At 46.1% G+C, this 14,867-nt stretch overlaps 1 protein-coding gene across 1 annotated transcript in view; it reads left to right on the top strand.

Moving 5' to 3' along the window:
- ADAM23 (ADAM metallopeptidase domain 23) overlaps positions 1-14,867 on the top strand; it is a 748,300-nt gene that overhangs the window by 155,688 nt on the left and 577,745 nt on the right. Inside the window, exon 3 of the mRNA XM_078680301.1 lies at positions 4,495-4,571. Coding sequence (XP_078536427.1) covers positions 4,495-4,571 — 77 coding nt within the window. The remainder of the gene's footprint in view (positions 1-4,494; positions 4,572-14,867) is intronic.

Below are 14,867 nucleotides of genomic sequence, written 5' to 3'. Positions count from 1 at the left end.
TCTGCTCAGTAAAAGCAGGGGACAGTGTAATACATGGAATGGAGGAAGAAAGAATAACATTTGCTGTGATGAGATTTTCCTTATGTTACTGCAGAGGAACTTAGCTGTTTTTGTAAAAGCATTCTGGAGCCTCAATGAGGGATGTATTGGGCATTTCTCAAATTATATTAAAAAATGGCCTTAACCAGTCAAAGGTTTATTGTATATTTGGCCAGGCAGGCAAAACTTATTGTGGAACCGATTGGGAGGTGGTCAGTCCAAGGTAGTGGTACAGTCATCAAGTAAGCAAACTGGATCTAAAAAACTGTTCCAATAAATTCCATGCCGCGTTGGTGGGTAATAAGAGTGATCGGGCAAGATCAGTGGCCACCATGTTCCCCAGGAGATTCTGGCTTTTATCAGCTGTTTAGTCAATTTATCAATCAATCAGGATTTGTAGAGTGCAGCTAATCACCCGTTAGGGTATCCAGGTGCTAGCATCCTGCTGAGCTCAGTCAAAGAGTCAGGTCTTGAGTACTTTCTTGAATTCCGGGAAAGAGGATGCTGTTCAGAGGTGGAGGGGTAGGTCATTCCATGATTTTGAGATGAGAGATTAGAAGGAGCGTCTCCGCTGTGACTTTGACGGATGCGGGGAGTGTGAGCAAGGGTGAGGGAGGCAGAGAGCAGGTGTCTGGAGGGTTGCTGGTAATTCAGGCAGTGGTTGATGCATGCTGGTCCTTGGTCATGGGGGGCATTGTAGGCATGTATCAGTATCTTGAATTGCATTTTTTTCTGGACGGGGAGCCAGTGGAGATTCCTTAGATGGGGTGATGTGGGTCCATTTGTGGAGGTTGAGGATGTGTCTGGCAGCCGAGTTCTGCATCGTCTGGAGTCTCTTCATGAGTTGTGTGGAGATTCCTGCATAGAGCGTGGTGCCTTAGTCGAGTCAACTATTCACTAGGGCTTGGGTGACGGTTTTCTTGGTGCTGTCAGGGAGCGGTCTGCAGATCTTTTGGAGCATGTGATGTTGATCTGGCATTTCCTGTTGAGTTTGCTGTCCAGGATGATGCCAATCCACTTGCAAACAAACTCTTACAAATCTACTGGACGCACTACAGGATGGGGATTCTTGATTGTGATGATACAGGTGAGCTCCGTTAACATGTACCTTTCAGGGAGTCCCCTCTTTAGTCTTCTTGAAGCAAGTTAGGTTCACAGGGCTGTAGTTCCAGATTGTGCAGCAGGCACAGTCAGTCAGAGTGCAGAGCCTGGTTGGTGCAAATCAAACTTCCAGCATGGACCCTTCTTCTTCTCTTAGTTTCAAGCAGCAGATCTGAGAGGCTCTGCCCCTCTCAGATACGTATTCAGTGTTCTCTTTGGTCAAGCAGGAGGGCACTCCTGTCCAATGAGGTGCAGGGTAACACCCCAGAGCATGACCACTTCCTCCAAAGTCTGGCATAGGTCTCCTAGAAAGCACTATTTCTCCAAAATGTACTATGGCTGAAGTCTCAGCAGGGGAGCAAGAGCTAGCTGCACCAACATCTAGTATGGCTCATCTCCATAGCTCCCCTCCCCCTGACATATGCAAATTATTTCCTTACGGCTGACCATTGGCTGGGTCAAAGGAGATGGGGGTAGATGTAAATGTAAATGTAAATGTGTGTATACTTGTAAAGAGCACTGTCGCCCCATCTCGGGGCATCCTGGTGCTGTATACCACTGTGGAACCCATCCTGGCTTTCCCTGTGAGATGTCCCCTCCTGGGCACCCCCAAGGTGAAGCAAGGCATCCCAGCACTGTTGGGGCCGTTGTGGAGATTAAGCAAGCTATTGCCCAGAGTTGCAGAGTGGGACCCATGATTAGAGTAGGCACCGAGGCGAGAATTATCGAGTCCGCGGACATTGAGCCCAAGACCCTGCCGCGTCAGGAATTGAACCCTGGTCCCGGGCCTGACCTCTGCATCAGGGTCTGCGCTTCTAACCAGTGAGCCACACTTCTCCATTGGACCTGGCTATTCCTGATTGTCCTATCTTTTCTTTGAAGCCCCATACTTTCATATCCCTCCTCCCTGCATTGGAATTCCTCTACAGTAGGGATCTTTCTAACAGATTAGCCTCTCTGGGGTGAGACACTTATCACTTCATCAAAGCAGCCTGGCTAATCCTGTTATCTCTGACCAATCAGGGCAGACCACTGAAAGGCGGTATTTTGGCTAACAGACAAGAAAGTCTTATAACTTCTTTTCTGTATACTTTAAGAAAAATTCAACAATAGCATATTGTTGGATTTATTAACACCATTCTCCTAAGTCGCCGAATGGTATTTTTTGTGAAATCCTATCAATAGTAAGGAATTAATGAACTTTTGCAATGTAAACCTATGTGGATGGGGATCTACAATGGGGAAAATTAAATGTCACATTTCTCCAACACCAGGGCCTACAAGACATCTTTTATAAGGACCCTGCCTATAGCTACAAGCCCCCCCCCCCCCACCTCTGGGACACCTAGGGGAGACTTTAGGGATCCTGAATATACAAAAATAATGTAGATCTACACTCCACAGTGGTCCTAGCACAAAAGTCGATTTTAGGAAGCGCTTTACTACACTGGGGGAAGAGAAATTTGCAATTTCTCTAATCCCATGCCAAAATATTGTAGTTTATCAATTTTTAAGTGACCCTTATACCCAAGTCGAGGTTGTGCCCAATTTACATTTAAAAGCAGTCCTGCAACACAGGGCAGTTTTTAAAATGACCTCAGGCTCTCAGCAGTGCATATAGGCAAGTGCAGAAAGGTCTTCTGGCCTCTAAACAGCCATGCCCTATTTATATACTAGGGATTAATAGGTTGTTTTAATCCCCCTTCCCTATTTTGTACTAGGGACTTATAGGGTAGGTCATGCCAATCATAGGGGTACCCTAACCCATAGTGTACTCTAATGTAAGTGTGTGTTTTAACTGTGTTTTCATCATAGTACTGGCCGTGGGCCTGGTTAGGCAGAACCCAGGGTCAGTCAGAGACCGTTACAACCAGTACCTGGCAGAAATAAATGGGAGTGCTTCAGGCAACAGGACAACTTTGCAACATCTTGTAAAAACAAGGGTGACCCTTACTCCATGGGAACTGGGGCATATTCTTACAAAACAGTGGTTCTCATTGACATCATAATATCTTATAATGAATACAATATCACCAGCAAAAATAGCTGTAAACAATTACTATGTTTACAGAATGAATCCAAGGTGCAACAATAGCTCTAAACAATTTCAGAAGAAGTAGTGGTAATAATACGGCCGTCACTCAAAGTCATTAGTTTTGCAGAGGGATAAAACTCAACACCGGCCCTCACAGCAATCTCTATAGAAGTACCACTCTGAAAGGCAGCTGCAGTCATGGGAATCCTACAATCCTAAACAAGGGCGCGAAACATCCTGGGATTCTGGGCAAATCACTTAATCTCCCAGTGCCTAACAAAAATTAATGTGTCCCGTTTAACGCAACTGGTGCTCGTGTAAAGCGCTCTGATACCCAATACCTTCGGGTCAAGTTTGCACCATATAAAACTCTGTAAAAAATAAAAAATTGTTTATGATCTATTGATAGCTACGTCCCCTCATGGATGAATGACAAACAGACACTTTTGCACAATGCATGTTTAGAATGGGTATGAGATTAATAAGGTCTCGTGATAGTGCTCCTATGAAGTGGAATTTGTAAGCAAATGTAGTTTCGTGGAAACTAATCCTGTACTGTTAAGTCATCATGTGAAAAAGAAGGCAACTTCGGAAAATGTCTGTATGTTAAAATGGCAGAGTTTCTCCCCGGGCCTAACTGAGCCACATGAAAACTATATTGCGAGGTCTTAACAATGAGCTCAATGGGAAGGGGTTCAGTAACAAGTAATCCCAATCTTTCAACAGAATACTAGAAAACCAAGTTCTATTTGTTTGTTAGTTTTCACTATCAACAACATTTTCAATGCACTGCTTTGGAAACTTTGCTGGTCTCTATTGTGCCCATTAACAGTGGGCGGATAATGGTCCAATCATTCCCTGCCAGAGTTAACAATATCATAACTACAAGTAACACCCTGGGGGTGTAATTACTCCCCATCACACTTTTTGGGAAATAACACAAGATATCGATGTTTCGCAGAACTTGTAATTCAGATAGGGAAAGTAACTTGTGTTATACATCTTGTTTCCTGTTAATATTCTTTAAACACACAACGGCAAAAGCAGACTTATCTATGGGCAAGCTGGAAGACTAACTGGCATACCAGTACCTCTCTTAGACCAGAACAGAGGCACGGCCAATGAGATGTCAGAGGAGCCATGACGTGTCCCTTCTGCTGCTTCTGCCCAAGTTACCTTTCCACAGTCTAGGCAGGGAATCATCTTATGTTCCAGTAGCACTGTCCAGCAGCATAGGATCTAGGATCAGTGTGTTACACTTGTTTCTACTTCTCACTGAAGGCGCTTGTACTCACTCACTTACCTTTTCTCATTGACAGGCGGTGCATCTGGCCCAGGCAAGTTTCCAGATTGAAGCATTTGGCTCCAGACTCATCCTTGATCTCACGTTAAATAAGTAAGTACATGGCATTGGGTTTTGTTCTTTAATCCACACAGTTTTACCCCATGCTAGGTTATAAAAATGAAGGGTCCACCAGAGCAACCGAGAGAGGTAAGTGCAGGTCATCCAGACAAAAATTGAGCCAGACCATTTGTCCTTGAGCTACTTTTTACTTAATACACAAGTTTTCCTGATTTCACTGTTTATTTCTTGTGCATTACATGGTCATTACAGGGTCATTTTCCAGTATTTTGACAAATTCCGAAAATCCATTTTTATTACACACAGTGTATACAATTTGCTGGAGCAAAAGTATGCCAGAGGCTGGGTTTTCAGTGTGTCTGGAAAAATAGATTTTCCAGGCACAACATTTTTGTTATAGCAGGACCATCGCTGATGTGAGGTGACGTACATAGACGAGAATTTCATTATGATACAGGAGTTCAACTTATGCAGTTTGTCCTTGCCTGGTTTATGATTGTCAGGATCCTGTAAGTCCCCCTTGATGCAGAAGTCTAATCAATGTGTGATGCACATTTACGATGGCAATAAGAAGCAACGTACACACGTTAATATGTTGTTAATATATAGCCGATAGTGAACTCTTTGTAGCCACACGAGTTGAATTAATGAAATTCAGTTGAAATCCATCACAAAACGTTTGAATAGCTCGTAACAGAATGGAAAAGCATGAGGTTTTCTCTTTGCCCATCACATACTTCAAATGTAGGCTTAGAAAAACACATTTTCATCTTTAGTGAAGCTATTAAGGAGGAATGTTTAGAGCTACCACAAGGCAGCCATAAACAAGTGGCTGGGGGATGATGAGTTGCAGTTCCAAAGCTCGAGATGCAGAAAATAATCCCAACCCTCATGGCCCTTTGTGGCATCTGAGTGGCCCTGGCCCCATAGGGAAAGGATGCCGTAAGAAGGAATGCAAACCTAAGCAACAGGCAGCAGAGTGCTGTACAGTGTCAAGGGTAAAGACACTGTACAGCACTAAAAGAGCGAGTAGAGAGCTTCTTTGGTTCTAGGGACAGAACTGGACTGTTTCTGCATCATGTTGTTGTGTTCTTTAAAGAGGTGCATGATGGAACCAGGTATGTTGCTCCAGATTCTGTGTGCATAGAGAAGGTCTCTTGCCTTGTTCCTTCTTTTTTGGAGTTCTTTACCTCTAGTCTGATGGTGCCCTAGCTGTGGTGGTTGTGCTCAGAGCCACTGGAGAGGATGAGCTTCTCAGCCGGATAGGTAGGATGACTTTGTAAATGATGCAGCTGGTTTTGAAGATGGTGCGGGCTCATAAGAGGAGCCAGTTTAGATGCAATAGGTCGGGGTGATATTAACATTTTAAACATAAATCTGTGCACTGGAACGTTATATGTTTGCATTCAAACGTCATATATGTCTTCTTACCCTGTGTCAGAGCATTCTCAGTGTGTGTCCGTCACATATATATATAGACTCCATGACTGAGAAAGCCAACATGCTCTCAGCCTTCAGTTTGTCTTTTCTCATGTTTTGCAGTGACATGTTAAATGTATCTTAGTTTATTCGGATCTGGTACTAGGGGATATGGGTACATCATTCTGGCCCAACAACCCTGTGAGAGACAAAACTAAAACAGAGTTTCACTTATTGTCCTTGAGGTGAGTTAGATGCTTTTACCTGAGATTAACTGAAGCACCACTGAGGTCAATAGCTGACCTCTGACCAGGGCCGGACTGGCCTTAGCGGGCATTGGGCAATCCCCGGTGCGCTGCATGGGTGGAGGCCGGTTTTGGGTTCCTGGGGGCCGTTTTTGCAGCATAGCTGCAAAATCGGCCTTGTACCAAAATCGGCGAAAACCGGCACCGGCAAAGAGCTGGGCACCCACTGCTTAATTTGTGCCGGTGCTTTCAGGTGCTCAGCACCGACACTTAATTGCCAGCGCCGGGGCTTATGACTGTCTGCCATATAGTAGTGGTGTCTGCCAATTTAGGTACAAGCACAACAACTTCTGTTTATTATTTAAATTTAAATTTCCAATTAGTAGTATTTGCCTCCAAAGCCATTATTATAGCTTTGGGGGCCTGTAATAGTATGAGTGTGATGATTAGTAGTGTGTTGGGGAGTTCATTGGCAGTGCTGCCAGGGGCAACGGATGGTGCAAGCTCTAGTGTCCTGTCGCACTACGTTTTGTTTTACAAATTAGGCACTGTCAGCACCTACAAACCCCCCCTCCCCCCTCACCCCCTACCGAGGAGGAAGGAGGGGGGCGGCCGAGCACTTTGCCAGGGCCCTGCCTCTGACCCCCTAGAGATGTCTTTCAGCGAGAATCTGCATACACCATCCACACATCCCGATCTGCATCTCCTGATTCTGGAATTCTGAAAGGAAATGGAAGCACTGTGCCAGGTGTTTGCAAAACCCTTGCTAAGCTAGACCACAACTTACAGGCAATTGAAAGTAGGGTGGACCAACTGGAGACAGTGACGGCAAAAGAGACCAATGAGAGAAAATAGATATCAGAGTAGATGAATTTAAAAAGGGCAGAAATAGCGTCCAAATAATTTGGGGAATGAGGAAAACAGATCGACGAATAACAACCTATTGGTTAGTGACATTACCACTTATGTTCAAACTTCAGATTTGGAAGGGTATATCCTGGGCCCCTTCCTCACTCTGCTACAGTGCCCAGATGATTCAACCACAGAAGTGTACTTTACTTATAGCCATTTCACAGCCTATCAAATACTGAACAATCTGACCTCGAATGTGCTGATGTGTCCTCCTTTTAAAGTTCAAAGTAGAGATTCCGAAGGAGGGACAGAAAGTTCAGTGGTCTCGCAGTCGCGTTTGGACTCTGCCAATTTGTCTGCTGTACTGGAGGAGAACCGTGCCTTAGTTTTGTGGATACCGCTGGAGACCGGGACTGCGAGGCCCACCAGGCTGTGCGCTTGAAGATCCCGCACACCTGCCGCCTCTTCCCGGGTCTCCTTCCCTCTGCTTGCTCAACCCACTGGCCCTTTAAAGGCGACTCGCGGCCCCCGCTCCGCGGGCGCCGGTCGCAGTCGCGTTTGGACTCTGCCAATTTGTCTGCTGTACCGGAGGAGAACCGTGCCTTAGTTTTGTGGATACCGCCGGAGACCGGGACTGCGAGGCCCACCAGGCTGTGCGCTTGAAGATCCCGCACACCTGCCGCCTCTTCCCGGGTCTCCTCCCCTCTGCTTGCTCAACCCACTGGCCCTTTAAAGACGATTCCGCCATTACTGCAGGGCATGCACAAGGTGACAGGCACCGCGCGGTGCCTGCCACCTTGTCCTTGCCAATGAAGTGCACCTTCCAGCCCCCCAACACCCTGGGGGCCCGCACCGGGCCCCCAATACCACAAACCGCATGCCTTTTCATGGCTACAATGCCGCCATGGACAGACTGCTCACCTCCATGATCATAATATGGATGGCGGTGTCTTGCAGAAACCCCAACATATTAAACACGTTTTCCGCCCGGTCGACAAGTCGACCGGCGGAAGAGCAGTGGACGGTCTTTCCGCCCCCCGCTGACCCCCCAGCCACCCTAATGTGGTGGGGGGGCATTCATGGCAGGATGGCAGGCGGATTGCCCCCCTAATCGGCCCCTTATTCTTTTCAGAAAGTTTATCCTCTAGTGTTAGCAGCTAAAAAGCAATATGCCCTGTCTCCCTTTTGGATTTCATGCCAGGATGTGAAATTCATGCAAGGAATATTACTAGGAATATTACTTGTATGCCAACAAAACTACAGGGGAGGAGTGCTTGGTTTTAGCAGCAAAGAAAGAATGTTGTTCCAACTGACTTGAAAGCCCATAACAGGATATTACGGTGGTGTGAAATACCAGTCACGTTTCAGCTAGGAAAATCAATAAGGGTCGCAAGTTAAAAAGGTCATTTGGAAATCTTGTTCAAGTCAAATTGGGTATAAAATTCAGGACCAAATATTTTGGTGTCAGATTAAAAGTTGAATAAGTGAGCAGCATTAAGTATATGAAAAACACGAGCCATATTTGCTTCTGGACTTTTCAAGAATATTGATTATTCATATGCAAATTCATTACAACTGGATTCAGGGTGATAAGCAACCTATGCACAAGGGAGCACAATTATCATGTAGTACATTAGAGTTACTTACTTTGGGGTAAGGTCCTTAAGGTGTATGTGCGACTCCAATAATATCGCTGGCCACTGCTCCATTGTGCCACTGTGCTGAGGTCAATTGCTAAATTACAAGATTTTGCATACATACTGGGCATGTGTGGTTTGACGGCACATTGGTTCTTTTACTCCCCATCTACATGCACATATGTTTGTATAGGAGTGAGCGCATAAATAGGGGCACATCGTTTACATGCACCAAAGCTTCAGATTGCCATTGTCCATATTACTAAACAAGGCATTCCAGGACCCATCTTCTCATTGGTTTACAATCTCCAGCAGGTAAAATAGAGCCAAGCTGAGCAGAACTGGAGCTGTCATTTAGATGCTGCCTTACCTGTTACATTTTCCCACGTTCTCTTCAAGGCCCCTTACAGCTTCCAAAATGGGCCCTGGGACTGGAATTAGGCTTTCATGTTGGCTTGGCGGACAGACAGCGATTATTGCTTGTTGGCTGTACCCATTAATGGTCTATCCATCAACACATGTTCTAACAGACAAACTGCGGGAGACGCCAAGAAGCAGCGGATGTTAAATGGTCACCACTGAATTCAGCGAGGGCTTGTGAGTAAGCAGTGTTATGTGTGTGTCTATCTATGTGAGTATATATGTATGTGTGTGTTGGAATGTGTATGAGCGCTGGAAAAGGACCGCCGGAAGGAGCATGCCATGATTATCCGGGGCAAATATTGGCCTGGAAAGAGAATTTGCTGCAAAAGCGACAGTGCAGGTGGCAAAGGAGAGAATTAAGAACAATGCCCACGCCGCACCTGGAGGCTTACCAACTCACAGCTCACAGCTGTAACAGCAGAAATTAGAAGTGGTTAACCAGAAGGGAAAACTTGTAATTTCTTTGGAAGGGGTGGGGGTGTTGTTGGAGTAGCTACATAAAACAAACAAAAAAAAATATATATATATATATCCAACACGAATGGCGATGTCAGCCCGCACCAATTCTGATGGCGGGCCGCAGCGGGGTTCGCCTGACCCCTATAAATCCAACAAATCATCGTCTCTAACTTTTTTCAAAAGACAACAAGCTGAGGCCCAATGCATCCAAGGTGAGATTTAATGGCAGTAATAACGAACGTGTTTCGCAGCAGCAGCCGCTTGTTCACGAGTACGGGTATGCACTTGTTCAATAAAGATATACAAAGAATTACGTCATGTGACATTCAAAAGTGAAAACATACTCACATTTTTTAACATTTACAGTGGTATATACACTTTGCGTAATATAATGAGACCTGGAACCATAAAAATATTTAAAGGTTGCACACACTGGATAAATTAAACGTGAAAGGCTTTTGTCCGATTTTGCTATATATAAAGACTGTTAAGCCACAGCATATTTCCTTCGTAATCAATCTCGGTTGTTACACAAATTATTCTACAACCATGCTAGACCAGCACTGAAATTATTAACATAAAGCCACAGTGGGCGAAATCATAAACGGGCAACATAATCTTGCCAAACTACATTTCCCATAGTTCCTCGCTACAGTTGTAGCATCAGCGAATGAAACACGTTGGGTATTACTGCCATTAAATCTCACCTTGGATGCATTGGGCCACAGCTTGTTGTCTTTTGAAAAAAGTTAGAGACAACAGTTTGTTGGATATATATATATATTTATATATATATATATATATATATATATATATATATATATATATATGTGCGCTCTTTGCCTTCCCAAAAGATTGAGCCTCACTCGAACATTTACCAAGGTGGCAGGCCTTTAATCAGGAGTATGAGCAGTCAGCTGGGACAGTTACGATCACACGGCCATAACGCGACTTGCCTGACGCGTTTCGAAGGAATTCTCCCTCTTCCTCAGAGGCAGTCGGTCACAGATGCACGCTACGGTCACCCTCCATAAGTGCAAAATACGCCCCCTGATTAAAGGCCTGCCACCTTGGTAAATGTTTGAGTGAGGCTCAATCTTTTGGGAAGGCAAAGAGCGAACATTTAAGGCGGCGCCCAGCCATCGAGCCTGCACAACCACGGTATGAGAGGGGGCCATGCAGCAGGATATATCAAGAGCTGCTACGTGGAAAACTTACCGGCGATCAGAGCAGCTACTGAGGATGGTGGCCCATCTTAGGGCTCGAAAGGCACGGAAATTAACGCACCATCAGTGGTTTGAATTTTCGGGACTCCAGTAACCATAAGGCTTTGGGGACATTTGACCCGCCCATCAGGGGGCGTATTTTGCACTTATGGAGGGTGACCGGAGCGTGCATCTGTGACCGACTGCCTCTGAGGAAGAGGGAGAATTCCTTCGAAACACGCCAGGCAAGTCGCGTTATGGCCGTGTGATCGCAACTGTCCCAGCTGACTGCTCATACTCCTGATTAAAGGCCTGCCATCTTGGTAAATGTTCGAGAGAGGCTCAATCTTTTGGGAAGGCAAAGAGCGAACATTTAAGGCGCGCCCAGCCGTCGAGCCTGCACCACCACGGTATGAGAGGGGGCCATGCAGCAGGATATATCAAGAGCTGCTACGTGGAACACTTACCGGAGATCAGAGCAGCTACTGAGGATGGTGGCCCATCTTAGGGCTCGAAAGGCACGGAAATTAACGCACCATCAGTGGTTTGAATTTTCGGGACTCCAGTAACCACAAGGGTTTGGGGACATTTGACCCGCCCATCAGGGGGCGTATTTTGCACTTATGGAGAGTGACCGGAGCGTGCATCTGTGACCGACTGCCTCTGAGGAAGAGGGAGAATTCCTTTGAAACGCGCCAGGCAAGTCGCGTTATGGCCGTGTGATCGTAACTGTTCCAGGTGACTGCTCATACTCCTGATTAAAGGCCTGCAACCATGGTAAATGTTCGAGTGAGGCTCAATCTTTTGGGAAGGCAAAGAGCGAACATTTAAGGCGGCGCCCAGCCCTGGAGCCTGCACCACCACGATATGAGAGGGGGCCGTGCAGCAGGATATATCAAGAGCTGCTACGTGGAACACTTACCGGAGATCAGAGCAGCTACTGAGGATGGTGGCCCATCTTAGGGCTCGAAAGTCCCGGAAATTAACGCACCATCAGTGGTTTGAATTTTCGGGACTCCAGTAACCATAAGGCTTTGGGGACATTTGACCCGCCCATCAGGGGGCGTATTTTGCACTTATGGAGGGTGACCGGAGCGTGCATCTGTGACCAACTGCCTCTGAGGAAGAGGGAGAATTCCTTCGAAACGCGTCAGGCAAGTCGCGTTATGGCCGTGTGATCGTAACTGTCCCAGCTGACTGCTCATACTCCTGATTAAAGGCCTGCCACCTTGGTAAATGTTCGAGTGAGGCTCCATCTTTTGGGAAGGCAAAGAGCGAACATTTAAGGTGGCGCCCAGCCGTCGAGCCTGCACCACCACGGTATGAGAGGGGGCCATGCAGCAGGATATATCAAGAGATGCTACGTGGAACACTTACCGGAGATCAGAGCAGCTACTGAGGATGGTGGCCCATCTTAGGGCTCGAAAGGCACGGAAATTAACGCACCATCAGTGGTTTGAATTTTCGGGACTCCAGTAACCATAAGGCTTTGGGGACATTTGACCCGCCCATCAGGGGGCGTATTTTGCACTTATGGAGGGTGACCGGAGCGTGCATCTGTGACCGACTGCCTCTGAGGAAGAGGTAGAATTCCTTCGAAACGCGTCAGGCAAGTCGCGTTATGGCCGTGTGATCGTAACTGTCCCAGCTGACTGCTCATACTCCTGATTAAAGGCCTGCCACCTTGGTAAATGTTCGAGTGAGGCTCAATCTTCTCCAGGAAATAGATCCTAATACCGACTGACCCGGTCAACTCCTGGTACCGCGGATTTTAATCATTGAAGCACGGTCCTATTGAATAGCGCCCGACTCTGGGTTGCTTCCTCAGGCTTTCCATTCATTAGCCCTTGCCCGCACCGATCGGGTTTACCTTTCTCTCCCCCCGGCATTAGAGGCTTATATTGTTAAAGGCAATTATAAATGTCCTGATGATGGTCTCCATGACTAAGTAGTGGGACCGAAACGCCGTCGACCTGTTGTACACCATATACAAATACTTGATTTATATGTTATATGTAATGGTGTTTATTTGATATTTCTGTACACCCAAATCTTTACAGAAATCGCTGCTTTTGCCTTGAAAAGCCCTGCTCTTTTCCTCTGTTTACCTCTTATACTGATCTGACTGTGTTTGGGTACAGGCTTGTGCCCCACACTGGTGATTTGTTGAAGGTACTCCTATGTATGAAAAGATTTCAATTGAGTAAAAAATTGAAGACCTCTGTCCGGCTGGACATGTCGCTCCAAATATAGAATTGATTCAGTCTATATTCATTGTTTTGCATATAATTCTTTTGCATGGACCGTTGTTGTTTCACAAAATATGCTCCCCGAGGTCCGATGCTAATTCACTTGGGGCCCCTTGTTGTCCTTAACAATCTTTTGGGAAGGCAAAGAGCGAACATATATATATATATATATATATATATATATATGTACACAAGTGCCGCACTGAAATATGAAGCACAGCGCCCGAGTAGATCAAAATAATGCGTGGGCGGCCCATGAGGCGGGTGCTATAATGATCAAATAAAAGGAGGCACACACTACGAGAAAAAGCGACCATAGTGTAACCCAAACAGAAAAAAGAAGTAGCCCTCAAAATAGTATATAAACACTCACAGCGTAAGTAAGATAACTGTAGTTGGGCGGTGCTCCTGGCCGATAAACAGAAGTGATGTATCGGGGGCACCTACCAATGAAGAGCCAGCAAGCAAGAGGGACGCAGGAGTAAACCAATCCCAAGCAGCAGACAAGATTACACTCTGTATAGTCATTATAGCAGGTCTTCCAGACTGCGCAGGTGCGCTGCCTAGACTCGACCTAAAAGGGGCCATGAGGAGGGCACGTAATAAAGGATGCAACAGCAAAGTTTTAGATATTGAGCCCAGCCCAGAGAATAACTGAAAGCCACATAAGGAGGTGACCCTAATCAGCATCATTATGTGTACGTTTTCCTGCAAGATGTGGAGCGATGGGTCCCAGAGCAAAATCTGGCAAGTACATATCAAAAAGAACTGTCTAAATGTTGTACCTGGGTAGCATCAGACTTTGGGAGTCCCCACTGTGCCCTCTACTATCTTACTGGTTACTAAAGCCTCCAACATGGGGTCTCCCTTGCGTCCTCCATGGAAGCCATGTTCACTGCAGATATGATGGGCCTGTCTGCATGTGTAACAAACGTTTCATCATAGCGTACAACTAAGGTGAACCTCCGTTCGGGGGAAACAGCCTATAGAACGTGGGCTATGCCACACGTGCAGTTTCCCCTCAAGCACAACCATGCTTGCCTTAATCACGCATAAGCGTGGTTAAGGCATATGCATGGTCTAGATGCTGGAATGGGCATGCCCAGGAACAGGAAGGATTGCCGGAGGACGCAGTGAGGTAAGATGGGCTGGGTCTGGGTTTTGGAGGTGTAGGGTAGATTTTAAGGGTTGGGGTAATTTTTAGGGCTGGGAGTGGGGTTATTTTCAGGGCTTGGGTGGGTCGGGTAGTTTTTAGGGCTCAGGGGTTCGGGGCAGTTTTGAGGGTTTAGGGGTGGGTTGGGTTTGTTTTTAGGTGTCAGATGGGGTGGGGTAGTTTTTAGGGGCCGGGGTAGTTTTTAGGGCTCAGGGGTAAGGTTGTTTTTAGGCCTGGGGGTCTTGGTACTTTTTAGGGCTCAAGGGGGTTTGGAGTAGATTTTAGGACTTAGGAGAAGGGCTCAGGTGTGAACTTTACCACACATATCCCTTTACCAGCCATGCTTTTACCACAAAATGTCATGGTCAAGGCATGCGTGGTAAAGGAATGCGTTGTTCTGATGCATTTATGGTTAGTGCAGCGTTGTAGAGCCATGCATGCATGTATCAGACAACTCTGTTCGGGGGAACTCCAGATGAATATAATCTCCTTTATTCGCTTCATCCGTAAAGGAATACAACAGAATTTCACTGATTGTCCGTGAGGTGAGTTGGATGTTTAGGGTAGTTTACTCGAGAAGAAAACAAGCTGCCCTTAGCTGTAAAATTGATTTTATACAATTGCTCACTAATATGTCCGTTTGATTTAGCTTCCTCCTGTTATAGTTAAGTAATAATATCTAAGACT

This window comes from Lissotriton helveticus, chromosome 3_1, assembly GCF_964261635.1.
Source record: "Lissotriton helveticus chromosome 3_1, aLisHel1.1, whole genome shotgun sequence".
In the NCBI taxonomy this organism is placed as follows: Eukaryota; Metazoa; Chordata; class Amphibia; order Caudata; family Salamandridae; genus Lissotriton; species Lissotriton helveticus.
Note: the sequence above shows the minus strand (reverse complement) of the source record. Positions and strands in the feature narration are given on the sequence as shown.